This window comes from Hypanus sabinus, chromosome 3, assembly GCF_030144855.1.
Source record: "Hypanus sabinus isolate sHypSab1 chromosome 3, sHypSab1.hap1, whole genome shotgun sequence".
Classification (NCBI taxonomy): Eukaryota; Metazoa; Chordata; class Chondrichthyes; order Myliobatiformes; family Dasyatidae; genus Hypanus; species Hypanus sabinus.
The window spans coordinates 43457942-43478245 of record NC_082708.1 but is presented as its reverse complement, the minus strand read 5'-3'; the positions used below and the strand labels follow the sequence as shown (position 1 = coordinate 43478245).

The following is a 20304-nucleotide window of genomic DNA, read 5'->3' as shown; positions in this document are numbered from 1 at the left end:
ATAATGGAAGAAAGGTTATTAATAAAGAACTGAAAATGATTGAGCTTCAGATATTGTTCTGAGTAGTTCAGACCCTCCAACAACTACTACCATATTGCTTTTCCTGAGATATGACTTGAACCGCTGGAGTGTTTTCCCTTTGTTGCCCATTAACTTTAGTTTCAACAGGGATCCTTAATGTCACGGGCAGTTTTTCTCACCTCATGAGAACATAAGAAATTGGAGCAGGAGTAGGCCATCTGTCCGATCAAGCCTGCTCCACCATTCAATAAGATCATGGCTGATCTGGCCTTGCACATCTCCACCTACCTGCCTTTTCCCCATAAACCTTAATTCCCCTACTATGCAAAAATCTATCCAACCTTGCCTTAAATATATGTACTGAAGCAGCCTCCACTGCTTCATTGGGCAGAGAATTCCACAGATTCGCCACTCTCTGGGAAAAGCAGTTCCTCCTCATCTCTGTCCTAAATATACTTACCCAAATCTTGAGGCTATTTTCCCTAGTTCTCTCTTTCATAATTTTGTATGTTTATATAAATCTCTTCTCATTCTTCTGAGTACAGTCCCAGGTGACTCCATCTTTCCTCATATTCTAACCCCCTCATCTCTGGAATCAACCTGGTGAACCTCCTCTGCATCACCTCCAAAGACAGTACATCATTCCTCAAATAAGGAGACTGGAACTGCACACAGTACACCAGGTGTGACCTCACCAATACCCTGTACAGTTGCAGCATAACCTCACCGCTCTTAAATTCAATCCCTCTAGCAATGAAGGCCAACGTCCCATTTGCCTCCTTGATAGCCTGCTCCACCTGCAAACTTATCTTTTGTGATTCACTCACAAGCACTCCCAACTCCCTCTGTACAGCAGCATGCTGCAATCTTTTACCACTTAAATAATAATCTGATCATCCATCTTGCCTTGCAAAGTGCTCTATCTGCCAGACCCTTGCCTGCTCATTTAACCTATCTATATCTCTCTGCTGATTTTTTTGTATATTCTGCACAATTTGCCTTTTCCACTCAGTTTAGTGTCATCAGCAAACTGAGATACACTACACTTAGTTCCTTCATCCAGATCATTAATACATATCATGTACAGTTGCAGGCCAGCACCGACCCCTCTACTACACTGTTCACCACTGATTGCCAACCAGAGTAACACCCATTTATCCCAACACTCTACTTTGTATTAGTTAACCAATTATCCATCTATGCTAATACATCATCCCCCAACTCTATGAATCCTTATCTTATGGATAAGTCTTTTATGCGGCACCTTATAGAATGCCTTCTGGAATTCCAAGTAAATAACATCCAACTGTTCCCCTCTATCCACCATGCTCATTATATCCTCAAAAAACTCCAGTAAGTTTGTCAAACAGGACCTGCCTTTGCTGAATCCATGCTCCATCTGCCTGATGGATCCATATCTTTCCAGATTTCTTATCCTCGCTATTTCTTCCCTAATGATAGCTTTAAGCATTTTCCCAACTACAGATGTTAAACTAACTGACCTTTAGTTACCTGCTTTTGTCTACATCCTTTTCTGAACAGTGGCGTGACATTCGCCATCTTCCAATCCACCGGGACCTTCCCAGAGTTTAGAAAATTTTGGTAAATTATCACCAAAGCCTCTACTATAACTGCTTCCATTTCTTTCAGTGTGCATTCCATCAGGTACACAAATTTGCTCAGCACTACCACTTCAGTGATGGCTATTGTATCGAAGTCCTCACCTCCAATCGCACCCATAACATCTTTCTTTAGCATGTTAGACGCGTCCTCCACCATGAAGATCAAATCAAGATAGTCATTCAAAGCCTTGGCTATTGCCTCATTACTCAATATCAATTGTCCCTTCTCATCCTCCACGGGACCTACATTCATTTTAGCCAACCTTTTCCACTTTATATAAATAAAAAAGCTTCTACTAACCATTTTTATATTTTGTGCTAGTTTATTTTTATAATCTAGCTTCCCTTTCTTTATTGCATGCTTAGTGGTTCTTTGTTGCTTTTTAAAGTTTTTCCATTCTTCCAGTTTCCACTACTCTTGGCGACTTTGTATGCACGAGCTTTTACTTTGATGCCTTCTTTTATTCCCATAATTATCCAAGGCTGGCTGTCCCCACCCTTACTGTCCTTCTTTCAGTTGGAATATACTTTTGTCAAGCACTGTGAAAAATCTCTTTAGAAGTCCTCCACTGTGCCTCAACCATATAGCCTGTTTTTCCCAGTCTACACTAGCCAAATCCTCCCTCATCCCATTATAGAGGATCCCTAACTACAAGATCACTAACTTTACCTGTCTCATTGCACAGATCTAAGATAGTATGTTCCCTTTAGGTTCAGTAACATGCTATTCAAGAAAGCTATCACAGATGCGTTCAATGAAGTCCTCCGCAAGACTGCCTCGACCTTGATTCACCCAATCTATATGCATGTTAAGGTCCCCACAAATAACAGCTGTTCCATTCTTACATGCCTCAGATATTTCTCTGTTCATTGCCTGTGCCACTGTAGTGTTATTATTTGGTGATCAATAGACAACACCCACCAGTTATTTTTTCCTTTTACCATTCATAATTTCTTCCCAGATGGATTCAACATTCTGCTCCTTAGATCTCATATCGCCTCTCACTATTGCCCTGACCTCATCTTTAATTAAGAGCGCTACCCCACCTCCTGTACCTTCCTGCCTATCCTTCCGTATTACCTGATATCCTTGGATATTTAATTCGCAATCCTCTGCACCCTGCAACTATGTCTCTGTAATGGCCACTAAATCATACCCCTTTGTACTGATTTGTGCCACAAGTTCACTGACCTTGTTTTGAATACTATGGGCATTTAAATAAAGTGCCTTTTATACTCACTGTGCCTTTTAAAATCTTGTAATCCTTTTCTCTTTTGCATTTGGCTTGTCTTCACTCTTACTTTTCTCTTTTTGCTCTTCTGCTTTTACTTTATCTTTATACACACTTTTCTCTTTTACTTTATCTATACTTCTCCAATCTGTTGAACCCACCCTCCCCCCTACTATTTAGTTTAGAGCTCTATCCTCAGCACTAGTTATGAATTCACTGGGATCCAGGTCCCACCATGGTTCAGGTGGAGCCCTTCCCATTGGTACAGCTCCCTCCTTCCCCAACACTGGTGCCAATTTCCCATGAATTCAAACCCACTTCTCCCAACCATTCCTTGAGCCACGTGTTTAACTCTCTAATCTTCTTGACCCTATGCCAATTTGCACATGGCTCAGGTAGTAATCAGAGATCACCATTTTTTTGGTTCTGCTTTTTAATTTAGACCTTAGCTGCTCAAATTCCCTCAACAGAACCTCTTTCCTCGTTCAACTTATGTTGTTGGTACCCACGTTGACCACAACAACCTGAACTTTCCCCTCCCACTGCAAGTTCCTCTGCAGGTCAAATAAGATGTCCCAAACCCAGGCACCTGACAGGCAACACAGCCTTCAGGATGCTCTATCCTTACGACAGAGAGCTCTGTCTATACCCTGACTATACTATGCCCAATTACCACTACATTTCTCTTCTTTCCTCCATCTTGAATGGCTCCCTGAACTATGGTGCCAGTTAGGTTGCTAATCCTTCCTACTGCCCCCACTCTCATCAACACAGGGAGTAAGAACCTCAGACCTTTTGGACAAGCTCAAGGGCTGAGGCTCCTCCAGCACTGTCTCTTGGATCCCACTACCTGCCTCACTCACAGTCACACCCTCTTATCCCTGACCACAGACTGAATTTGAGGCAGCTAATCTCATGGGTGCGACTACCTCCTGAAACAGAGAATCCAGGTAACAGTGTTTGAAGCTCAGATTCCAGGCCATCAACTTTGAGCCCGAGTTCCTTAAGCAGCCAACACTTTCTGCAGATGTGGTCACTAGGAATCACAACAGGGCCCACCAGCTCCCACATCATGCTGCTACAGCACATCACCCGAACCTGCATCATCCTTATTTTATTTAATTAGCTGTAATTTAGTGACATTTTATTCAACCACTACAAAAGCCATCCCTGCTACTCACTTGTGCTTCCTTGCCAAAGCCTCTTGATCCATAGCCTCAAGTTCCCACTCCTACAGTGGTCCCTTCACACAATGGCCACTCTGCTTTGACCCTGCTTTACTTTTATTTGATCCTGCTAATGAATCGGGAATTAATTGGTCCATTGCTAATGTGCCAAGCTCTGCGAAACGCTCTTTTTTTAAACTCTTCTCTCTGACCTGTGTGAAGCTCCCTCTTTCTGCGATATAATTGATCTGCTGCTAATGCGCTGAGCCCCGCGAAACGCTAATTTTTTATACTCTTCTCCCCAATCTGTGCGAACCTCTCTGTGTGAATCAATTGGTCGCTAACGCCTCTGAAATAGAATACATTGGTCCAGCTTTGGATGAAGCCTGTGATAAGATCTGGAGTCCAGAAGCCTAATCAAATTCCAAATAGTTCTTAATATCATCACAGATTTTTAAAAATTATTAAGTTGTTTGTAATTCTATACCAACTTCATTCACTTCTCTGATAATTGAAAGTAAATGGATTAGCAATAATTAGAACTCTCCAGATTTTTGAGAAGGGTGCAATAAGCTATACATTTGCACAGGAAAACCTTCTGATTTGGAATCATCCTATACCCTTCAAATCAATTCCCTCTATCAGCCTTTCCAATAAAATATTTAACATTTTTGTTTCAGCCATCATCTATTCCTAATATTCCTCCTACTCTTTGTTTCATCTCAACTATATTGTCTTAACAGGTACAAGCAAGAAAAAATTTGCAGATGCTGGAAATCCAAGCAACACACACATAATGCTGAAGGAACTCAGCAGTGCAGACAGCATCATTGGAAAAGAGTAACCAGTCGACGTTTCAGGCTGAGAACCTTCATCAATACTAGAAAAAAGACAAGAAGTCAGTGTAAGAAGGTGGTGGGTGGAGATGAAAAAATACAAGGTGGTAGCTGATCGGTGAAACCAGGAGGGAGGAGGGATAAAGTAAAGAGCTGGAAAATTGATAGGTGAAAAAGATAAAGAGCTGGAGAATGGGGAATCTGGTAGAGGAGGACAGAATGCCACGGAAGAAAGGAAAGGGGGAAGAGCACCAGAGGGAGGTAATGGACAGGTAAGGAGAGAGAAGGAAATGGGAATGGGTAATGATGAAGGAGAGTAACCGGAAGATTGAGAAATTGATGTTCAAGCCATCAGGTTGGAGGCTATCCAGACAGAATGTAAGGTGTTGCTTCTCCAACCTGAGTGTAGTCTTATCGTGGAATAGAGGAGGCCTTCGACTGACATGTCAGAATGGGAATGGGAAGTGGAATTAAAATGGGTGGCCATTTTTAGGCAGGTGCTTGGTGAAGCGATCCCACATTCTATGTCAAGTCTCACTAATATACCGGAGGCTACACCAGGAGCATATGACCCCAACGGACTCACAAGTGAAGTGTCACTTCATCTGGAAGGATTGCTTAGGGCCCTGAATGGCAGTGGGTTGGGGGTGGGGGGGTTGGGGAAGTACATATAGGAGCATGTGTGGCACTTGTTCTGCTTGCAAGGATGTGCCAGGAGGGAGATCAGTGGGGAGGAGCAAATGGACAAGGGATCGTGTAGGGAGAGATCACTGTGTAAAGCTGAAAGTGGGGGGAAGGAAAGATGTGCTTGGTGGTGGAATCCCGTTGGAGACAGCAGAAATTACGGAGAATGACGAAGGTAATGCATTGGATGTAGTATATATGCATTTCAGTAAGGCATTTGATAAGGTTCCCCATGTAAGGCTCCTTAAGAAAGTAAGGAGACTTCGGATCCAAAGAGACCTTGCTTTGTGGATGCAGAATTGGCTTGCCCACAGAAAGGGTGGTTGTAGATGGTTCATATTCTGCATGGAGGTCAGTGACCAGTGGTGTTCTGCAGGGATCTGCTCTGGGACCCCTCCTCTTTGTGATTTTTATAAATGACCTGGATGAAGAAATAGAAGGGTGAGTGAGTAAGTTTGCTGATGACACAAAAGTTGGGGGTGTTGTGGATGATGTGGAGGGTTGTCAGAAGTTACAGTGGGACATCGATAGGAAGCAGAACTGGGCTGAGAAGTGGCAGATGGATTTCAACCCAGATAAGTGTGAAGTAAACACGAGGAAATCTGCAGATGCTGGAAATTCAAACAACAACACACACAAAATGCTGGTGGAACACAGCAGGCCAGGCAGCATCTATAGGGAGAAGCACTGTCTACGTTTCGGGCCAAGACCCTTCGTCAGGACTAACTGAAAGGAGAGATAGTAAGAGATTTGAAAGTAGTGGGGGGAGGGGGAAATGCGAAATGCGAAATAAGTGTGAAGTAGTTCATTTTGGTATGTCCAGCTTGAAGACAGAATATAATATTAATGGTAAGACTCTTGGCAGTGTGGAGGATTTATGAGATCCTGGGGCCCATGTCAATAGGACACTCAAAGCTGCTGTGCAGGTTGACAGTGTTGTTAAGAAGGCATATGGTATGTTGTCATTCATCAACTGTGGGATTGAGCTCAAGAGCCATGAGGTAATGTTACAGCTATACAGGTACTTGGTCAGACCCCACTTGGAGTACTGTGTTCAGTTCTGGTCATCTCATTACAGGAAGGATGTGGATGCTATAGGGAGAGTGCAGAGGAGATCTACAAGGATGTTGCTTGGTTGTATTATGGTTATTTTTCTATTGTGGATGCTCTCAAGAAAATAGGTTGCATATGGTAACATATATTTACTTTGATAATAAATTTATTTTGAACTTTTCAATGCAAAGCTTATGGTGTTAAACTAATCATAACATAATGTTAGGGCAATGTATCTGAAAGTACAGAATAGGTTATCTCAGCAGTTATTGTAAATAAGATCTACCTCCCTTGCTTGGTATTAACTCTTGATAATGATGCCTTAAAATTATATATTTTAATTAAAATTAAAAACAATTAAAAACAATCATTTAAATTAATTAAAAACAATCATCGCCAAATTAATAATAAAAGCAATCATAGCCTTTTCACATAGAAGAATCCTCAGAAAAATCAGGATAATTTCAATTATATTAATTATTTTCTAATAACCACTATCAGCACTGATTCTAGAATCTTCATTGAAACAAATATTATAGTTTTTTTGTAGACTTCATATTGTTAACATTTTGGCACATGGCTGGAAGCAACAAATAGTATTCAGAAGGGCCATTTGAAGGGGAATGACTAAGTTATGCTGCAGTGTCGAATGTTGGAATATCCTGTGATGGCTCGTAAGAGAGAAAGATTTTACATAGCTGTTGGTACTTTGCTTAGTATATGTTGATGTGGCCAGCTTCTTGACTTCTCAGTTCAGGCATGCAGTTCCAAGTTTTCTCCAGAGAACAAAAACAGACAATCATCTATGGAATGCAAACACAAGGAAATCTGCAGATGCTAGAAATTCAAGCAGCACACACAAAATGCTGGCGGAACGCAACAGGCCAGGCAGCATCTATAGGCAGAAGTACAGTTGACGTGTCGGGCCAAGACCCTTCGTCACGAGGGGTCTCGGCCCGAAACATCAACTGTACTTCTTCCTATAGATGCTGCTTGGCCTGCTGCGTTCCACAATCATCGATGGAAGCTTTTTTTTTATGTAAGGTTCAGCTCACCTTTTAATTAAACTTGCTAAATCATATGTGAGTCCTGAGGGATTTATCTCCCTTTTGGCATTATGTAAATGCCCTGGGAGTATTCTGATTTCTTCTCCCATTGTGAATTATTGAAGGGCGCTAATACTAAATAATATAGCAAAGCAGTATTTTGTAAATGCACTGTGCAAACAAGCTCTGAAGTTATAATGAGTTTACATTTTTATTTACATTTTTCTTGTTCTCCGTGAACTCAGTGAATTTTGCTTGAATGGAATTTCACCGTTGCTGTCAGCAATGTCCTGTTCATTGAATCTTGGACTCCCAGGACAAGTCTGGAAATGTTTTTATTTTTCTGAGGAGGATGCATTAAAATACCAACCTAGAATGGGAACCATGACTCATCGTCCCGCTTGAAGGATGCTAAGGCAAATTTTGCTTTCTTTATTGCATATTTTTATTTTAGAACATAAGAAATAGGAGCAGGAATAGTCCATTTGGCCCACTGAGTCTGCTCCATCATTCAATAAGATCATTGTTGATCTGGCCATAGACTCATCTCCATCTACTTGCTTTTACTCCATAATCCTTAATTCCTCTACTATACAAAAATCTATCCAACCTTGTCTTAAATACATTTACTGAAGTAGCCTCCACTGGCAGAGAATTCCACAGATTCACCACTCTCTGGGAAAAGCAATTCCTTCTCATCTCCATCCTAAGTCCACTCCCCCGAATCTAGAGACTATGTCCCCTAGTTCTAGTCTCAACTACCAGTGGAAACAACTTTTCTGCCTCTATTTTATCTGTCCCTTTCATAATTTTTTGTTTCTGTAAGATCTCCACACATTCTTCTGAATTTCTGTATTTAAGAATTTTAATCCACTCAACCAACCATCATCATAGTCCACGCTTACAATCTTTCATAGTCTTTTGTGAAGTGAGAACTAAATATGGACTATTTACAGTTATGTTAATATATATATATATATATATATATTTCAAAACCTTGTATAACAATTTCACTCCAATATCATATTTCCTTGTCAATGACAGAGAATCCCATATGGCTTCACACTGCCTTTCAACACTTTTAAAATATGATTTTGGGTAAAGCGTAAAATGGAAAGTACAAGGTTGAAAAGGAATTTAAATCATATTTCCAACCACTGAGTCACTGCTACACCTAGTTGCCACTTCTACATTGATAATTGGAGAGTGTGCCTTGGATTTGAATTATGGTTGCCTTCAATTGAACCTCTCCTTCACTAGAGCATGACCAGTCTTCAGAAACCCCTACTTAGGAATCCACAGTCTGCTTTGTTGGCAAATGGTTGGTGGGGTGGGGGAGTTTAAGAGAGGAGGTCACTCTATTCCACACCCTGATCCTCTGCTCAAGATCCAGCCTGATTTCAATCCGCCTATCTAGTTACATACAGCTTCTGATCTTCCCACCAGTTTAGTATCATTCCCAGGAGTTTCATGGAGGAGCTTCACCAGGTTGTGAGTACACCTGAGCAGAATTGTTTGTCTCTCCTCTCCAGAGAATAACATAGATACAGAAACGGAATGGAGAAGATCAACTTAGAAGCGAAGAACAAACAAGCGGGCAGGACAGAAAGTGGTTTATTTTCGCGCCAAGGAAGTGTTCATAATCTAGTTTAGATGAAAAGGGGCACCTGTCAGTTGTTGTTTTTAATTAACACGATTGAGAGCAGGGAGACACGGAGATTTCCCCTTCAGAGTATGCTCTGAGCTAGGGTACGCGTAGAGGGTGGCGTGACGGGCAGCTAGAACTGCCGGAGGTACATCGGAGTAGTCCGCTCAGCCTGACCGCGGTTGTGCCAATTGCCAGAAGCACCGACGATAATGACGGAAAAGATTCCAATTGTCGATTATGTGTTAGTTTATGAATGGGAACCGGGAATCATCGATCCCTACGCAGAACAGAGACTGAAGTTTCTGAGGGATGTAGAAAACACCGGGCTGCGAGTGGACCACAGTGTTGTCGGGGAGAAAGGACTGACAGCTGGGCCAACAGATAATTACCAGATCGTTAAAATCTATGCACCGTTTGAACTTTTGAGCCGGACAGCTGAGAGAATGAAATTGAAAATGCCTTTGGCTGAGGTGAGCACTATCAGTTCTTTACTAAATCTGGAGTAAGTTGGAGGTTGTCTTGTGTGACGATGATCATCTATTTAATTGTTTTCAATTTATTAAATAAATGTTTCTGTTTTTGGAATATTTCGATGTTGAGGGAATGTTATTGAACAATATGCAAAATCTCGTCTGAATTTAAAATTTGTATATAAGCGGTTTATTGTAAAAATGTATAATTTGGTATTCTGCAATTCGACGCAATGAATACAGGTAAAAGTAATACGGATTCGGAATTAAATTAAGAAAATGTTGGAAACCCCGAGGAGGTAGGTCTCTGAGAGAGAAACAAAGTTGCAGATCGAGGATTTTTCAGCGGCTTCAGAAAAAGGTCAACAGGTCATCGACCTGAAAAACTGTTTTTGCCTCTTCTGCATGCAAACTCGATTACTGTACCCCTTTTATCCTGTGTTTTCCGACATGGTGAAAACCTAGGTTTCTACGAGAATAACAAAGATATGCCAACCTAAAGTATAGGCACTCACGTTTTGAAGATGGGATAAACGTTGTCTCTGTGGAGACGCAAGGGACCGCAGGTGTGGAATCTGGAGTAGTAAAGAACCTGCTCGTGGGCTTCAAACTGCGTTTGTGGAGGGAAAGGAGTTGCCAGCGTTTTGGGTCAAGACCCTGTCTCATGACTGGAAGTGGAGAGTGGAGATGACCAGTAATAAGGGGGGGGGGGGGTTGAGACAGGAGTTGAGGTGACTGGCGAGCTGAGGAGGGGTGAAAATGACAGATAGGTAGTGACAGAGAAGGAAGGGGAGGGGAGGGGAGAGGGAGTGGAATTGAGAGACCATGGTAGGTGGATGATGGAGGCAGACAAAGAGAACAAAACGGCAGATGAAGCAACGTGTGGGGAGGCCAGCTTAAAAAGTGAGAGATCGACTGCTTGAGGGAAATAAGCAGAAACACAAAGGGCTACCGGTGCTGAAATCCAACCATGCTAACTCCAGAAGGGTCTTCCTGCTCCTCTCAGTAGCTGAAGATCTGTGCCCTGAATGGCAATGTGGATTCTGTCCACCAAGAGCCCCAGTAGACATGATCTTCACCTCATGATAACTCAAATAAAACATTTAGAAAATTCATGGAACAGAGTCAGTCACCATAACCCTTTTGGGGTATATTAAGAGACATAGGGTCCTGGCTAAATAAATCCAGAGTTTTCCTGGTGATTTGACTCCCAGGACTGTGGTGGAAGGATAGTTTTAAGATTTGAAGTCTGTGCCTAATGGTGTATGACTGCCGGGACCTCGCTTTTGGAGTTATATACTAACTTAGATGAGAATGAAGGAGATAAGAATAGCAAGTTTGCGAATTACATAAAAGTGTGGGTGCTGTGGATAGCAAGAAATGTTGTCTCAGGGTACAGGAGGACACAGATCAGTTGGAAAGCTGGACAAAGCATTAGCAGATAGAACTTAATCCTGCCGAGTGTGAAATGATGCATTATGACAAGTTAAGTAGATATAGGATAAGTCCAGTAAATGATAACTCACTGAGGAATGTTAATAGATATGAAGACTCCGAGTCTAAGTCACACAAAATGCTGAAGGAACTCAGCAAGTCAGGCAATATCTATGGAAGGGAATAAACATTTAACACTTCAGCTGAAACCCTTCATCAGGACTGGAAAGGAAGAAGGACGAAGCCAGGGGAGAGGGAAGGGAGTACAAGCTGGAAGGTGATAGGTGAGACCAGGTGAGGAAGAAAGTGGCTGGGCATGGGATTGAAGTAAGAAGCTGCGATAGGTGGAACGGGTGAAGGGCTGAGGAAGAAGGAATCTGATCAGAGAGGAGAGTGGTCCATGGGAGAAAGGAAAGGAGGAGATGGGCAGGTGAGGAGAAGAGAAGGGGTGAGAGGGTACAGCACAGAATCAGGACCTTCAGCTCATCTAGTCTGTGCTGAACCATTTAAACTGCCTACTCCCATCGACCTGCACCAGAACCATAGCCTCCCCTACCCTTACCATCCATATGTCTATCCAAACTTCTCTTAAATGTTGAAATCAAATTTGCAGGCACTACTTGTGCTGGCAGTTCACTCTACACTGTCACAACCCTCTGAGTGAATAAGTTTCTCCTCATGTTCCCCTTAAACTTTTCATCTTTCACCTTTAACCCATGACCTCTGGTTGTATTCCAACTCAACCTCAGTGGAAAAGGCCTGCTTGCATTTACCCTATCAATACCCCTCATAATTTTGTACACCTCTATCAAATCTCCTCTTAATCTTCTTTGTTCCAAGGAATAAAGTCCTAGCCTATTCAATCTTTCTTTATAGCTCAGGTCTTATAAACCCAGCAACATCCTTGTAAATTTTCTCTGTACTCTTGGGTGAATAATGACCAGAAGTTAGAGAAATCAATGTCCATGCTCTTAGGTTGGAGGCTATGCAGATTGAATATGAGGTATTGTTCCTTCAATCTGAGTCTTGCTACATTTTTGTGGTTGAGGGGGCCTTGAGCAGACATGTCAGAATGGGAATGGAAGTCAAATTGAAGCTCTGAATGGTGGTGAAGTGCTTGTTTATCCCTGTAAGCATGACAAGTGCTACATCTCCTTCCATTTAAGGGCCCTGAACAGTGAGGCGGTACTTCACCGTAAGTCTGTCAGGACCATCATTTGTATCCAGTGCTCCCAATCTGAGACCTAACGCAAACCTCATCAAGCACCATTGTTCTGTCTGCCACAAAATGCAGAATCTCCTGGTGGTTAGCCATTTCAATTCAACTTTTCATTCTGGTTCTGAAATGTATGTTCATGGTTTCCTCTACTGCCACAATGAGACCAACTCAGGTTGCAGGAGCCACACCTCATATTCCGTCTGGGTTGCCTCCAACCTGATGGTATGAAAATTGATCTTTCTAACTTCCAGTAATTTCTCCCACTCCCACTTTTTCTCTATTTTCATTTCCCATTCTAGTTACCTTCTCACTCCTTTTGACCTCACCAGTCCATCACCTGCTTCTGGTTCCACTCCTCCTTCCCTTTATTACAATACCCTATTGGATTCCTCCTCCTTCAGCTCATTACTTCTTCCATCTATCTCCTCCCAGCAACTTATTTCATCCTACACCCACCCACCTTCCCCCTTAACTGATCTTACCTATCACATGCCAGCTTGTGCTCCTCCCTTCGGCCATCTGATTATTCTGGCTTCTGCCTCTTTCCCTTCTGGTCCTGATGAAGGGACTTGGCCCAAAATGTCGACTGTTTATTCCCCTCAACAGATGGTGCCTGATTTGCTGAATTCCTCCTGTATTTTGCATGTGTTGCTCAAGATTACCAGCATTTGCAGAAACTTTTGTGTTCAGAGTCCAAGTCCACAGTTCCCTGAAAGTGGAAACACAGGTTGATAGGGTGGTTTTAAACAAAAAGCATAAGACATGTCTTCATAGGTTGGGCACATAATATAAGTGTGGGGAAATTACGTTAAAACATTCTGCAATACTAGTTGAAGAATGTGCTCTACCAGAGCTATACACTTGGAGTATTATGTGTAATTCTGGTTGCCAAACCAAACCATCACTGTCCCAAAACGTTTCTCAGTCTTTCTTGCTGAAATGTTGCTTCTCACCTCCAACTAACTTCCCACAGGAGTGGATCTAATCTTCAGAACTAATGGGAAACTGTTCATCCTCTGGTGACTGTACTCCAAGAGCCTAGGACAACCAGTACACTCACATAGTGTGCAGCTGACATTTGTGCTTGTGCACCATTCAGAGACTGACTTGTTCACTGAAACATACAAGAGTATTGTCCATGAACTCAATATCCACAAAACAAAAATCATCCAGCAACATGCCATTTTGCTGTGTTTCGTTCTCCAATGATAAATGTTTACAAGAAACCCTGGAAAACCTGGACCATTTCCTCCATCTTAGGAGTTACCACTTGGTGATGATAGATATCAACAATAAAATTCACTATCTTCAAGGTGCCACTACAGATCAGATGTAGATAATCCATATCTCTGCTGCATAGAAAAGGGAAAGGATCACTGTTACCAAATTGATCTCAGACAAAGCTCAGGATCAATTGAATTGCTCCTATATGCTTTTGAGACCTGGATTATCTACAGCCAACAACTCAAGTTTGTGGAAAATATTCCACCCATACTATATCCTAATTTAACACTAGTCAGGACCCAAAGCTCCGGAGGACATCAGTGGCCTATCGTTGCTTTGCTAAACAGGGAGCTTGGCACTTGTTGCCCAAAAAACTGACCATATCTTACTTCCTTCTTCACCTTAGTCTTCCTCATTTGCACGAGCATGTGCTAAAGCCTAAGGCAAGCTGAGTTATGAACCTGACTGCTGAAAGTTCCCTCTGGAACAGCTGGTTGCCATTTACTTAATTTGGCTTTTTAAAATATATTCAGCTTTTCCCTTGTTCTGAGGTAAGATGTACCTCAACATTTTGTTCTCCACATAGATACTTCATAATTTATTGAGTGAATGGTTTCAGATTACCAACATCTGCAGTAATTTGCTTTGTTTTGAATCTTAATAAAGGACCAATGAAATAGTGATTCTCAAGCAGAAGTATCTATAAGGGATACTGAAAGAAATTGATTGGCCTGTGGCAAATGGCCACAGATCTAATTATATGTTAACTATATATTTTGCCTGAAATCTTAGTAGTGTCATATAGAAGTACAGCACAGAAACAGGCTCTTCAGCCCATCTTAGTACATGCCAAAACCATTTAAACTGTCTACTCCCATCAACCTGCACCGAAACTATAGCCCTCCAAATCCTTACTATCCACTTACCTATCCAAACTTCTCTTAAACATTGAAATCAAGCTCACATGCACCGCTTGTGCTGGCAGATCATTCCACACTCTCATGACCTTCTGGATGAAGAGGTTTCCCTTCATGTTCCCTTAACTTTCTCACCTCTTATCCTTAAGCCATGATGTCTAGTGGTAGTCCCACCCAGCCTCAGTGGAAAAGTGCTGGTTACATTTACCCTATCTATACCCCTCAAAATTTGTATACTTCTATCAAATCGCCTCTCAATCTTCTACATTCTAAAGAATACAGTCCTAGCCTATTCAACCTTTCCTTATAACTCAGGTCCTGCAGAGCTGACAACATCCTAGAAAATTTTCTCTGCATTTTTTCAACCTTGTTTACATCCTTCCTGTTGGTAGTTGACCAAAAACACAGACAACACTCCAAATTAGGCCTCACCAACATCTGATACAACTTCAACATCACATCCCATCTTCTGTACTCAATACATTGATCTATGAAGGCCAATGTGCCAAAAGCTTTCTTTATTAACCTATCTACTTGTGATGTCACTTTCAATGAGTTATGTACCTGCACTCCCAGATCACTTTGTTCTACTACACTCCTCGTGCCCTACTGTTCAATGCATAAGACTTACCCTGGCTGGTCCTAACAAGTGACAAAACCTCGTCCTGGTCAGCATTAAGTTCCATCTGCCACTTTTCAACACATTCTTCCGGCTGATGCTGATCCCTCTGCAAGCCTTGATAGCCTTCTTCGCTGTCCACTACACCCCAGTCTTGGTGTCATCTGCAAATTTGCTGAATTAATTGACCACATTATCATCCAGATCATTGATATGGAAGACAAACGAAAAGGACCCAGTACCGATCACTACAGCACTGCAGTCGACACAGGCCAGCAGTCAGAGGTAGACATTTGAGTGATTGAAGCTTCTTGACCAGCCTCCATGTGGGACCTTGTCAAATGCCTTGTGGACAACATCCACTTCCCTTGCCTTCAACTAGTTTTCTGGTTAACTTCAACTTTCTCTGTAAGATTGGTTAGATATATACAACCACATATGAATCCTTGCTGATTATCCTTAATCAGTCCATGTCTATCCAAATATATGGTCTCTTAGAATACCTTCCAATAACTTTCCCACTATTGATGTAGAACTAGTATTATTATTCTAAATAATTCTAATAAATTGCTTTTATCAAAACACAAAATGTTTTTAAAATTAACATTTCTGATATGCTGGGTTACAGATATCCTTACGTACAAAAGCCTCTATGATATTGTAAAATTCAAAGTCTAACACTGTATGTTAAAAAAAAGTTCATTCTTACAAACAGCAGGTCTAGTGTCCTCTTTATGTTAATTTTTAGTAATTGTTCTTTCTCATCAGTCTTATGTGCTTTTGATGCTACTCATCACATAATTATGAAGCTATCGTGACCGTATTGAGTGATTTTTGCATATTTTCTGACTCATAGATGTCTGCAAAAATGAAACCCGATCATTGGCTAGGAATGGCCTGTATCTAACTAATTAATTAATTAGAGGTAACAGGCCCTTCTGGTCCAATGAGCCCACATCACCCAATTACACCCATGTGATGAATTAACCTACTAACCTGTACATCTTTGGAGTGTAGGAGAAAATTGGAGCACCTGAAGGAAACGCATACAGTGATGGGGAGAACATACAAACTACTTACATACAGGCACGGACAAGAGAAAATCTGCAGATGCAGGAAATCCAAGCAACACACACAAAATGCTGGCAGTATCCGTCCTACCGAAGGGTCTTGGCCCAAAACGTCGGCAGTACTCTTTTCTATAGATGCTGCCTGGACTGCTGAGTTCCTCCAGCATTTTGTGTGTGTTACTTACATACAGGGGCAGTATTGAACCCCCATCACAGGTTCACTAATACTGTTACGCTAACTGCTATGGTACTGGAATGACTCTGTTTACCAGAGGAACTAGAATTGTATTGCCTCACAGACCAAGAGAAATGTATTACATTTTTATCTTCCTGTAGCTGTAAATAAAATCTTTGGATAGCATGAAGTCAGTGTTAAATAGCAGCTCCTGACACGCACTAGGATGCTGCTTTGGGTTACCTACCAGCTGAAGAACTTTGGCAGGGTTCCATGTCTCAGCCCCAACAGACCTTGATTCATGACCACCTCCACACCCAACCACACTACCTTTCTCCCCTGTATCCAGCATTCTTCACAGACTCCACAAACCTCATTTTGTGAAGAAAGGGATCATTCACTTGCACCTTGTGTCCCACTGAATTTATTAGCAACATCCTCAAACAAAAGAGGTATTGGTGAACTTTGTGACAATGGATGAATGTGCCAGAGAATGCTTTGAACTGTGTATCTGGAAGTTGTTTGATTTGCAGATGCAAATGTTCATATTTTTAAAGTCCGCTAAGAAAAGTTGTGAATTTGCTTTTGCAGTTAGACATGATCTATGAAATATTGTATTGACTAATGTGCTCTTGTCCTTTTCAAGGTTATTGAATTGAAAATGGCTGGGTGTTTTCAGAGATTCATGTCCCATTTTAAGACTGAAACTGTAGTCAACTATATCAGTGCACATTATGAACATGAGAAAAGACATCTATTTAAAGGAATTGAAAATGAAGAAGCATTTTTTCGTCCTGCACTGAGATCTCTCATTGTGAGTAGTTAATTTTATTGTGATTATTATTTCTGATTGGGAGTTATTCCAAATAGCCCTCCATTATCTGTTGAAATATGTTTTGATCAGTGCCACATTTTTCATTTTGGTTTTAGACTGATCAAGTTCTGATCTAAAACAGCCACAGATGTTTTATACAACACACACACAAAATGCTTGAGGAACTCAGTAGGCCAGGCAGGATATATGATGCTGTCTGGCCTACTGAGTTCCTCCAGCATTTTGTGTGTTCTGCTCGGATTTCAAGCATCTGTGGATTTTCTCTTGTTTGATAGATGTTTTTTGTGTAACACCAGTGGAATGGACATGTAACATTAAACTGGCCTATAGTATAATCCCATCAGTGTCACTGCACTTATCCTCTGTTGATGAGATCTCCAGTATGTCCTCTCTGAGTACTGTTGTGACATTGTGACTTTCTCCCTTACCAGTAGTGCAATCCCTCCACTTTTTTTCCCCTCCCCTCTCTATCATGTCTAAAACAATGAAACCCAGGGACGTTGAGCACCCAGTGCTGTCCCTCACACAGCAGGGTTTCTGTAATGATAAGAACATCAAAATTCCATGTACTGATCCAGGCTCAACGTTCATCCTCCTTACACATAATACCAGCACTGAATAAACATATTCGAGCCCAACAGACCCACAATCTCTATTTGATCATAAGATATAGGAGCAGAATTAGGCAATTTGGCCCATTGAGTTTGCTCTGCTATTTCATCATGGCTGATCCATTTTTCCTCTCAGCCCCAATCTCCTGCCTCTCCCCCACCATATGCTTTCATGCCCTGACCAATCAAGAACCTATCAACCTCTGCTTTAAAGGTACTTAAAGGCTTGGCTTCCTTGCTGCAAGTGGCAAAGCATTTCATAGATTCAACATTCTCTGGCTAAATTAATTCCTCCTTATCTTCATTCTAAAAGGATGCCTCTGTGTTCTCTGCCCTTAGAGTCTACCACCATAGGAAACAGGCTGTGTCTTCTGGTCTTAGACTCTCCCACCATAGGAAACATCCTCTCCACATGCACTCTATCAAAGCCTTTCACCATTTGATAGGTTTCAATTAGGTCTTCCCTCATTCTTCTGAATTCTAGTGAATACAGGCCCAGGGCCATCAAATATTCTTTATATGACAACCTGTTCAATCCTGGAATCATTTTTTGTGAACCCCCTCTGAACACTCTCCAGTTTCAGTACTGTACATCCTTTCTAAATAAGGGGTCCAAATGTGCTAACAATACTCCAAGTGAGGTCTCACCAGTGCTTTATAAAATCTCAACATTACATCCTTGCTTTTATATTCTAGTCCTCTCAAAATGAAAGTTAACATCACATTTGCCTTCCTCACCGCAGACTCAACCTGCGAATGGACCTTTAGGGAACCTTGCACGAGGACTCCCAAGTCTCTTTGCGCCTCAGTATTTTGTATTTTCCCTCCATGTAGAAAATAATCGACCTTTCATTTCTTCTGCCAAAGTGCATGACCATACAGTTCCCAACACTGTATTCCATCACCATATCTTTGCCCATTCTCCTAATCTATCTAAGTCCTTCTGTAGACTCTCTACTTCCTCAAAACTACTTGCCCCTCCACCTATCTTCATATCAACTGCAGACTTTGCAACAAAGCCAACAATTCCATCATCCAAATCATTGACATATAATGTAAAAATAATCGGTCCTCACACAGACCCCTGTGGAACACCATTAGTCACTGGCAGAAACCAGAAAAGGCTCCCTTTGTTACCACTCTTTGCCTCCTGCCAATCAGCCACTGCTTTATACATGCTAGAATCTTTCCTGTAATACCATGGGTTCATAGCTTGAAAGCAGCCTCATGCATGCCATCTTGTCAAAGGCCTTCTGAAAATCCAAGAACACAACATCAACTGTTTTTCCTTTGTCTATCCTGCTTGTTATTTCTTCAAAGAATTCCAACAGATTTGTCAGGCAAGACAAGCCTTGTCCCCAATTACCACGTCTCCAGCATCGTTTTCCAGTGGTCCGATATCCACTTTCACTTCTCTTTTACACTATATATCTGAGCAAACTTTTGGGATTTTCTGTAATATTATTGGATAGCTTATCTTGTATTCCATCTTTACTTAGTGACTTTTTAGTTGCCTTCTGCTGGTTTTTAAAAGCTTCCCAATCCTCAAAATTACCACTAATTTTTGTTCTATGATATGCCTTTCTCTTTGACTTTTATTTCTCTTGTTAGCCATGGTTGTGTCATCTTTCCATTAGAATACTTCTTCCTCTTTGGAATGCATGTATCCTGTGCCTTCCAAATTCCTTCCAGAAATTTCTGCCTTTGCTGCTTTGCTGTCATCCCTGCCAGTGTTCTTTTCCAATTAATTCTGCCAAATCATCTCTCAAGCCTCTGTAATTCCCTTTAATCCACTGGAATATTGATACATCTGACTGTAGCTTCCCCTTCTCAAATTTCAGGGTGAATTTGATCATATTTTCTTTTTCTTTAATCTCTCTAATCAATTTAGGTTCATTGCATCACACCTAATCCAGAATAGCTGATCCCTTAGTGGACTCAACCACAAGCTGCACTAAAAAAAATCTCATAGGCATTCTAGAAACTCCCCCTTTGGGAATCAAGCACCAAACTGGTTTTCCCAATCTACCTGCATATTGAAATTCTCCATGACTATTGTAACATTGCTTTTTCGGCATGCATTTTCTATCTCCCATTGTAAAATGTAGACCACATCCCTACTACTGTTTGGGTCTGTATATAACTCACATCAAGGTCTTTTTACCTTTGCAGTCTCTTAGCTCCATCCACAATGACTCAACACCTTCTGACCCTACGTCACCTCTTTCTAATGATTTAATTTCATTTTATAAGTCTGTTTCTTAGTGTCCTTCTTTTCATGAGCTGTCATACTATCTTTCTTGTCCTCAGTCCACCATCTGTTGCCCCACTGTTGTGACTTCCATCCACCTGCCTTGCTGTTTTAGACCATCAAACCAGAAATCATCCTGGCGAGGATATTGATTCAGATGCAAACCAGCCA

General features: G+C 41.5%; 1 protein-coding gene across 1 annotated transcript in view; it reads left to right on the top strand.

Annotated features, from left to right (window-relative positions):
* The first annotated feature begins 9517 nt into the window (after window positions 1-9517).
* LOC132390702 (anoctamin-7-like) overlaps window positions 9518-20304 on the top strand; it is a 62117-nt gene continuing 51330 nt past the window's right edge. Inside the window, exons 1-3 of the mRNA XM_059963258.1 lie at window positions 9518-9778; window positions 15396-15476; window positions 17083-17250. Of these exons, the coding sequence (XP_059819241.1) occupies window positions 9518-9778; window positions 15396-15476; window positions 17083-17250 (510 nt within the window). The remainder of the gene's footprint in view (window positions 9779-15395; window positions 15477-17082; window positions 17251-20304) is intronic.